General features: G+C 57.5%; 1 protein-coding gene across 2 annotated transcripts in view; it reads right to left on the bottom strand.

Moving 5' to 3' along the window:
* Nucleotides 1-578: 578 nt before the first annotated feature.
* PLD2 (phospholipase D2) overlaps nucleotides 579-8,636 on the bottom strand; it is a 10,933-nt gene continuing 2,875 nt past the window's right edge. For both annotated transcript variants that reach the window (XM_032432082.1, XM_032432081.1), the window contains exons 10-25: nucleotides 8,379-8,528; nucleotides 6,235-6,318; nucleotides 6,005-6,083; nucleotides 5,235-5,345; nucleotides 4,886-5,056; nucleotides 4,408-4,534; nucleotides 4,098-4,216; nucleotides 3,910-4,023; nucleotides 3,675-3,779; nucleotides 3,358-3,446; nucleotides 3,142-3,255; nucleotides 2,946-2,995; nucleotides 2,587-2,721; nucleotides 2,306-2,459; nucleotides 1,611-1,725; nucleotides 579-1,354 (exon numbers count right to left, since the gene is read on the bottom strand). In XM_032432082.1, the coding sequence (XP_032287973.1) occupies nucleotides 1,130-1,354; nucleotides 1,611-1,725; nucleotides 2,306-2,459; nucleotides 2,587-2,721; nucleotides 2,946-2,995; nucleotides 3,142-3,255; nucleotides 3,358-3,446; nucleotides 3,675-3,779; nucleotides 3,910-4,023; nucleotides 4,098-4,216; nucleotides 4,408-4,534; nucleotides 4,886-5,056; nucleotides 5,235-5,345; nucleotides 6,005-6,083; nucleotides 6,235-6,318; nucleotides 8,379-8,528 (1,942 nt within the window). In that variant the 3' untranslated portion in view covers nucleotides 579-1,129. The remainder of the gene's footprint in view (nucleotides 1,355-1,610; nucleotides 1,726-2,305; nucleotides 2,460-2,586; nucleotides 2,722-2,945; nucleotides 2,996-3,141; nucleotides 3,256-3,357; nucleotides 3,447-3,674; nucleotides 3,780-3,909; nucleotides 4,024-4,097; nucleotides 4,217-4,407; nucleotides 4,535-4,885; nucleotides 5,057-5,234; nucleotides 5,346-6,004; nucleotides 6,084-6,234; nucleotides 6,319-8,378; nucleotides 8,529-8,636) is intronic.

Consider the following 8,636-nt stretch of genomic DNA (forward strand, 5'->3'; position numbering starts at 1 on the left):
CAACAAGTAGCTACTGAACACCTGCTCGTGTTTGGCAAAAAGTAGATGCTCGATAAATATTTAAATTGGTGACTACATCTTTACAGCGATCCCTCTATGGAAGTATTATTCCTATTTCCCAGTTGGGACCCCTGAGGCCCAGAGAAGTGATAGGACTTGACAGGGTCACCTCGGTCATGACAAGCCCAGGATCTGGGCCCAGTTCTTCCAGCCCTCAAGCCTATGCCCTTAACCGTTCCCCAAGGGGCTTCCCTGAGCCTCTTCCCCTGCTGTCACTCGAGGACCAAGAGACAGCCCCTCCAGCCCCTCTTGTGCAGGGAAGCACCAGCTCCCTGGCTCTCCAGGTGTCCTGGCTTGGCCCTACCCTTCCTGCTAGCCAGGCGCACTGTGAACACCTCTTCCCAGCAGCTGGGTGACCGAGCTCCTGAGACTACAGACAAGTAAATAGAAATGAAGCTGCAAAAAGGAGACAGGAGTTGGGTGGCGAGAAGGTGCGGGGGCCCAGTGCTCATGTGGGCGGGAAGGGGGAGGCAAGCGCTCAGTTCTCGGTTTGGCCAAGGAAGGGGCAGGACCCTCTTCTATGACTTTATTTATGAAATGCTTATTGAACGGATACAAAGCTAGTGTCTGTCTGGGGGGGGTAGTTAGTGTGCACCCCACCCTCCCCACCGTGGGGGCTGAAGCCTGAAGAGGCTTCATCCTTCCCTCCACCTTGGCGGTAATGGGCCTGGAGAGGCCGTGGGGTGGGAGGGGTTCAAGGGCAAGAGGAGGAAGGGAGCGATGGAAGAACCGGGACAGAGCCGGCTTCCTCCTGCAGGGACAGTCTTCCCCAGGCTTTCAGGAGGGCCAGCCGGAGGTTTGCTTCTCCAGAACAGTGGTTTCAACTGGGCAGCAGGGAGAAGGAATTTCTCCGGGACTCTCTCCCGCCTCCCCAGCCCGGGGTCGGGAGCGTCCTCTTCTGGCTGCTTCTCAAGGGAGGGTCTGCTGCTGTGACTTCTCTAGCCCCCTTCAGGCCTGCCTGCCCGCCCTGGGTCTCAGAGGGCACTGCCCTCCATCCTTAGGGCTGGGGCAGGGAGCCAGCCTCGGTGGAGCCCGGCAGCTGGTAAGCTGTCCCGGGCCGGAGCCGCCGCTATGTCCACACTTCGAGGGGCATCACGCCTTCCTTGCTCCCCAGGGTGGGCAGCAAAGACTCATCCTCCAGGAACTTGAGGGGAAAGTGGACCAGGTGGCCCTGGACCTGGGTGAGCTCAGACCTGGCCAGAGGTGGGCTGATTGTGGCCAGGGGCTCCACGGCCACGTACTCGCGGAGTGCCCGCAGGGAGTGCGTGGCATTGGATGGCAGGCAGCGGAAGATCTGTGGGCAGGGGGCACAGAAGCCAGCAAGGCTTGGAGAGACTCTGCCAAGAGTCCAAAAGCCCAAGTGGGCTGGACGCCCCCAGTCCCCACACCACATCCCCCCAACACTGACCCCGAGCCGCTGAACCCCGTGCTATGCCCCCCACACCCTCTTCTCCCTTCTGAGAATGGCTCGGTGGTGGGGCTCTCTCCGTCCTACCCCGAACAGGACAACCAATGGATATCCACACAGCCAGCAGCCCCTCGGTGCCTACCTGCTCATAGATGTTGGCATTGTTCCCAGCTGTGTCTTGCCACAGCTGGAAGAAGTCATCACACACAGGGTCTCGGAGATCCAGGTCTGGCCGGGCATCTGCCCCAAGAATCACACTACAGGACAAAAGGGTCCCCACAAGGTCAGATTAAGATCCTTGGAGAACCTGGGATGCCTGGGTGGCTCAGTTGGTTAAGCACCTGCCTTCGGCTCAGGTCATGATCCCGGGGTCCTGGGATCGAGCCCCGCGTCAGGCTCCTTGCTCAGTGGGGAGTCTCCCTCTCCCGCTGCCTGCCACTCCCCCTGCTTGTGCTATCTCTCTCTCTCTCAATCTGACAAATAAGTAAATTTAAAAATCTTAAAAAAAAAAAAAAAAGATCCTTGGAGAGCTTGACTGCTAGAAAAGTTATGTTGTGCCGACCCAGGTGATTCAAAATAAACACACTGTTAAATAGTAAAATAAGGGTAAACGAGCCCAACAGAGCTTTAATCTGTCTCTTCTTTGATCACTACTTTGAAAAACTACCAAATTATTTTTAGAATATTTGTTTCTCATTTTTCCGATAGCCCTACTCTGCTGGTACCCTAAACCAGACTGGGGACTGCATACTACCTGTAGGCCTCACACCTGCCCAGAAGGCAGACCAGCCCCCTCCCGACCTCCCCCTCCCCCGCAGCACCCCATCCGGGCTCTACCTGAAGCAATGCTTCCGCAAACTCAAGGCGAACCTGCCGGCCTGATAGTCCCTGCCGTCCATGAGGGATGGCTCCATCTCGGTGTCCTCGATCAGCACGGCCAGCTCACTGTCCCGCTTCCCCAGCAAGCTGCGGTCATTGATGTTGGCGGAGCCTGGGACGGGTGCAGGACACGCTGTGTCTGCCTGAGCCCCGGGGGACCCTCTGCCAGAGGACCAGCCGGTCTCCATCACCCTACCCCACCCTCCTCTCGCTGCCAGGGGTCCAGATGAGGGACTGACCAATGATGACTGTCCGGTCATCAGCGATGAGCATCTTGCTGTGGATATAGATCAGCTCTGAGACCGGGTGCCCGCCCAGCTCGCCATGGGTGCGAAGCCCACAGATGGACATATAGTCTCGCCACGCTGTCCCCACTGTAAGAAAGATGGGGGGGTGAGGTGACCGGTGCCCTCACGGGCAGATGGAGCCCTGTCCCAGCTACCTCCCCATTTCAAAAGGTCTAGAGCCTATTCTCCACATTCTCCCTACAGTCGAAGACTACCTGTGATCTCAGAGCAGTAACCCCAGAACACGGAGAGAATGATAGGCTCCCCCACCCAGGGGTCCAGGGCTTGAACCCCCCGCCCCCAGCACTCACTGGCTGCTTTGAGGCGATGCAGGATCGAATACTCCCCACGGCACAGGGTCCTGAGGGAAAAGAATGGGTGAGGGAGGTGGAGGCTGGGGGAGGGGCTTGGGGGATGTCAGGAGAAAGGTGGACCTCAAAAGTCCAGCAGGAAGGGATCGGGACAGAGTCAGGACAGGGGCGCGGGTGGATGGCCATGGGGGTTCACCTGTAGGTGAAGTGCAGAATGGCCTGGATGGAGTTCCCACCACCTGTAGTGATGTCACCCTCAAAACCGGGCAGCAGGGGCAAAAGCACGTAGACTCGGAAGCACTGCCCAAGTCTGGGGAAGGGGGCGGAGTCAGAGGCAGGGCCAGCCCCAAGCCCCGCCCCTCCAGGGTCTTAAACCACGCCCACAACTCATCCTCCCGCCAGTCCACCTTACTTGTGGGCCTTCAGGATTCTGTCCACAATCTCATCGCCCACCTTGTTGAGAACGGTCCGCCCATCTGAGCAGCTAATGAAGAACTGATTCTGGGGCAGGGACCAAAGACAGGCATCAGCCGCCAGGCCGCTGCCCCCTACCCTCTGCCCTCCGTTCTGGCGCCAGCCCCACCCCGAGGCTCCCGGACCGGGGCCTGGGCTCGCACACCTCCCCAGGCCCAGCCACACCAGCCCTGCAGGACTGACCCCACTGCTATCCTCAGTCCGTCTCCTCGAACGCCCCCTCCCTTCTCTGCCCCACCCCCACCCCCGTCAGACCTCGATATAGAGAAAGTGCCGGCTCTCCCTGATGGTGTGCAGGTAGGCATTGAGGATGGAATTCTCCAAAGTCCCTGCTGACCAGCGGTCCACAGACCGCAAGACCTGGGGCGGGGGGGAGGGGGGACAGGGAATGTGATGTGGCTCCTGACCTCAGGTGTGGGGGCCTCTCAGGTCTGCGGGAGTGGGCTGAAGGGAGGGAGAGGTGAGGACAGGTTGAAACGGGGAGGCTCACCTGAACCGTGGCGCACTGCCCCCCTGGGAGCGTGAAGGGGAGCTGGTCTGCAGTGCTGGTGGATTTGGGCAGCAGGTAGGGGTACCTGGGTATCTTGTACTTGGCCTTGGTCATCTGAGGTGGAGGGATCACAGTCAGGGGGAGGTGGCTCCTTCCCACCTCCAGCACCCCCAGGACGGAGTGAGCACCTTGGTGAAGTTCCAGCGCTGGATGAAATGCCGAGCCAGGTCCCGGGCGGGGAGACCGTGCACGGCCACCCCAACGTCCCGCCATGGCATCCGCGGTGTGGTCTCTCTGTCAATGAAATCTGGGGGTCCCGGGAGAATCAGGGGCGAGGTCAGGGATGGTCTCTTGGGGACACTTGGGGCAGGGAGGACGAGGAGCCGAGCAGAGGGAAGGCCGCGATATCCTTGATCCGGCTCATCCTGTTCACAGCCCCGACCCGGACGTCTGCCCCTACTCCCGGCTCTTGGGGGCTTTGGAGGAGGGGACCCTCACCCTCAAAAGGCCGGTCCAGCTGCACCCAGTCCTTGGTGATAAGATTGCTGTAGTCTTTGCCCAGCCAGAAGAGTTGGTTTTGCGAGAGGTCTGGGCTTCCTGGAGTGTCGGAGCCCAGGGGGGCAGGCTGTAGGGGAACATACCCAAGCCGGGGGCAAGGAGAGGTCACGGGGGGCCATACAGAGCCAGGGCCAGAGAGGAGAGAGGAGCACCGAAAGACTGCGAGACAGAGAGACACAGAGAGTAAGAGTGAGACGGAGAGAGTTGGACCTGGGCCTCCCCTTCAGCGGCTTTCGCTATCCTAGAGGAGTGGGGAGGGGGCGTGGGGGGAGGGAGGGACTGGGTCTACTCCAAAGCACCTTCCCAGGGCCCCAGAAAGAGGAACCCCGATGTGGGCAGTGCCTGGAATGACCGGAGGGGTTGGGGGGTGTGTGTCGAGGCTGTGTTTCAGGGAGCTCAGCAAGGCCTAGGGGATTACCTGCGGGGCCACTGGTCCAGAGGGGTCCCCGAGGTCAGTCAGGCGGTAGCGCAGGTCATCCCAGCGGCCGTAGGCGAGGTCCAGCCCCCCCAGGAAGGCCACTGCTTGGTCCACGACCAGGAGCTTCTCGTGATGGGCCCACAGGGTCACCTGGTCTGGGTGGCGCATGACCTGCAGCAAGTGTGGGGGGGTTCACAAGGGCGGGCTTCAGTGAGAGAAGACAGGAGGCATTGGGAAGGAGGACGGGAAGACGGAAGGAGGAGAAGGAAAGGGAGGGTTGAGGGGATGGGGAAGGCTGGGGGGGAGGGGGGGCCGTGGTCGGTGTGGGGGTCTCTGACGCCCGAGTCACCTTTATGTTGGGGTGCAGCTGCAACAGAGCTCTCTTGCTGTAGCCGCTGTTAATGCCCAAGGCCAACTCCACTTCCTTAAACAGCAGGATGGACACACGGACACCCTCCTCCTGGTGGGGAGGGCGGGGAGGGGTTCAGATCTCTCACGACGGCCCCCTTCTACCCTCCAGAACCCTGTCCCATGCTCGGGGCTCCTGTGTGGACCTCCACTCAGCCCGGAGAGCCTCCACGCTCACACCCTGCTATGATGCTCGCACCCAACTCAGCAATGGGCAAGCTACCTGTTCACCAGCTCATCCATCCACACAGCTCCTCACCTGCCTATCAGTATCTGTCCACCCATGTTCCCAACCATTTACTCACCCCCTGATGTACCATCCATCATCCATCCACCCACCCCCCCCTCCTGCTGGCACCCCCTTCCGACTACCTATCCTTCCATCTGTCCCTCTTCCCATCATCCATCCGTCCACTGGCCCCCACTCGCCATCATCCGTCTGTCCGTCCACTAACATCTATGGATGCCCCCAACATGGCAGACACCGTGCTTTGTACTGAAACTAGCCATATTCGTCCAGTGAGAAAGACAAGACACGTACACCCCCATGTAAGACAACAAAGTGTAATGGGTACTGGGACAGAAGTCTATACCAGGTACGAGAGGGGCATGACGAGGGAAGCCTCAGATTCCCGACCTTCTCCCACGCAGCAGTCCCTTCTAACCAACCTCCCCCACAGGCCGCCCCTCCAGCCTGACCGCTCTCCTCACCGCCTTCTTCTTGAGCATAATGTCAAGCCTCCAGTCATCTGAATGGGCCGGACGCTTCAGGTAAATCTCAGGACTCAACCTGGCATTCAGGGCCGGAGAGGTGAGAGGCAAGCTAAGCCCCAGCAACCAGCCACTCCTCCCCGGCCCGGCCCCTCCCTCTGCTGGCCCGTAAGCTGATCCGCCGCAGGCCCTATCCTGCCCCTTCCTGTTTGAGCTTTTCCCTTACTCACCACCAATCTGTGATGAAAATCTCCTCTTGAGCTCGTAGGATGGCATCTGCCAGGGCAGCAAAGTAACCTGCCCCATTCACAAACCTGGGAAGGAGGCCAAGCCAAGGAGGTCAGGGGAGTTAGAAGCCAGAAAGCTCTGGAGAGTGAAGACCAGAGGACAGTCCCGGATCAGAGGTGACAGCAGGGTCAAAGATCATAGCAGTCGGATGGTATTATCAGATGTACCAAAGTGGGACAAATGTGCCACTGTAAGCTAAATAAAATTAAAAATCACAGAAGACACAATAAACGAAAGAAGATGACTAACGATTGGAAGGTATAATACATCATACATAAAGAGTTCCAACAAATCAGTAAGAAAAAGACATACGAGCAAACTGAAAAGTGAGCAGAGGGTAAGAACTGACAGTTCACAGAGGAAATTAAAATGGTCATCCATAGGAAAAGATGTTCAGTCTCACTAGTGAAGAAGGAAAGTGATATTAAGATGAAATAACATGTCTTTAATCCACGAGGTTAGCAAAAATAAAGATCACTGGCAACTTTCAATATTAGCATGTGGGGAAGTGAGTATTCTCCTAGACTATGGGAATATACATTGGTTATAGCATTTTTACAGGACAGTTCGGCCTAATCTATCAGAATATCAAACACACATACTCTTTAATATCATTAAATGCACACAGTCGTTCTATTTCTAGGAATGCATCCTATTAAATGCTTAGGCAAAGGCTGTGTTCACTGCAGCATCGTTTAAGATAAGAAATAACCGGGGCACCTGGGTGGCTCAGTCCGTGAAGCGTCTGCCTTCGGCTCAGGTCATGATCCTGGGATCCTGGGATCAAGCCCCACGTCCAGCTCCCTGATTAGTGGGGAGTCTGCTTCTCCCTCTCCCTCGGCCCCTCCCCTGCTCATGCTTGCTCTCGTTTGTGCTTTCTCAAATAAATAAATAAAATCTTTAAAAAATATATGCTTCCGCGTTGACTTTTTATTTCATTTATGTATTTTTTTGAGATTTTTCTCTTTTGAAGCAATCTCTACACCCAACGTGGGGCTCGAACTCACGACCGCGAGATCAAGAGTCACACACTCCCCCCCACTGAGCCAGCCTGCCAGGTGCCCCCTGTTTGACTTTCTAATAATTAATAGTCTAGTGTGATGGTGAAGAGCGGGGTCTTGGCCCAGCCTGCCCGGATTTGAATCCCAGCTCCACGGTTTACAGGCTGTGTGACCTTGGGCAAGTTCCTCAACCTCTCCTTGCCTCAGTGTTCCCATCTGTAGAATGGAGACAACCGTACCTGCCTCACAGGGTTCGCGTGAGGACTTAATAACACACGTAAAACACTTCGGACAGTTCCCGGCACCCAGTAAGTACTCCGTAAGTATCAGCTGTTAGTTCTGGTGTAAAAAATAAATGTCCACGGCACCTTCAAGAAAACAATGCTTCCCTGACTCCCTCCTGCCTGTGATGAGGTTCAGCTGCCTCCGCTCAGTATGGGGAGCCCAGCCAGGCCCCCCCGACCCCCCGCCTCTTCTCTAGCTGCTTCTCCCCCCTCCCCTGCCACAAGGGTCAGTCCCGGCGGCTCCCCAACACGCCAGGCTACTTCCAGCTTCCGGGCACGGGGCCATCCTTGTCCTCGAGGATGCTGTCTCCTGCAAGCCCGTCCTGACGTCCCCGCACGTGGGGGTGAGCCCCCCTCTCTGGGCTCCTCCAGAATGGCAACTTGCCATTGCTTCATGACTGAATCACCTACTGGGCTGTCTTATTCCTCCTGCCACTGGGCCTGGCACGTAGTAGGGGCTTAGAAAATGTTTACTGAATGAATGAATGAACCAGAGAGTTTTGAAGAGATCCTAAGGCACAGAGAGAGACAGCGTGGGAAAAGGGCAGTTAAAAAGGTCACAGGAGGAGAGAGAGGTCAGGGTCAGAGGAGATGAGCGAGTGCGGGGGTCAGCGAGGTCAGAGGGGAATTAGATATCAGTGTGGTTAGAGGTCAGATGGTCAAGGAGACCAGAGAAGCCAAAGAGGGGGGATACTGAAGTCAGAAGAGGTCCGAGGAGATAGAAGAGGATCGAGGACTCAGAAAACACCGAGTGGGTCCAGAAGCCCACAGACACGCTCCGAAGGGATGTCAGGGTCTCACCACCGGGCCAGGGTCCCGGGCCGGGGCGGGGCGTAGCTGTCATGCTGGTGCAGCTGTATGAAGTCTCTGCCGGGGCCCTGGGCCAGCTCAGTGATCTCCTGGCCCCACCACCGTGCCTGCCGGTAGCTGCTGCACTTGAGAATCAGGGACCTGAGCAGGAAGAACGAGGGGGGCCTCAGCCCTCCCCTTCATGCCCCTGGCCTTGCCCAGACACCTCCCCTCTCCGGCTGTCCCCTCTTTCCCACTTCCTGCCTTAGT

This window comes from Phoca vitulina, unplaced genomic scaffold, assembly GCF_004348235.1.
Source record: "Phoca vitulina isolate PV1807 unplaced genomic scaffold, GSC_HSeal_1.0 scaffold47, whole genome shotgun sequence".
In the NCBI taxonomy this organism is placed as follows: domain Eukaryota; kingdom Metazoa; phylum Chordata; class Mammalia; order Carnivora; family Phocidae; genus Phoca; species Phoca vitulina.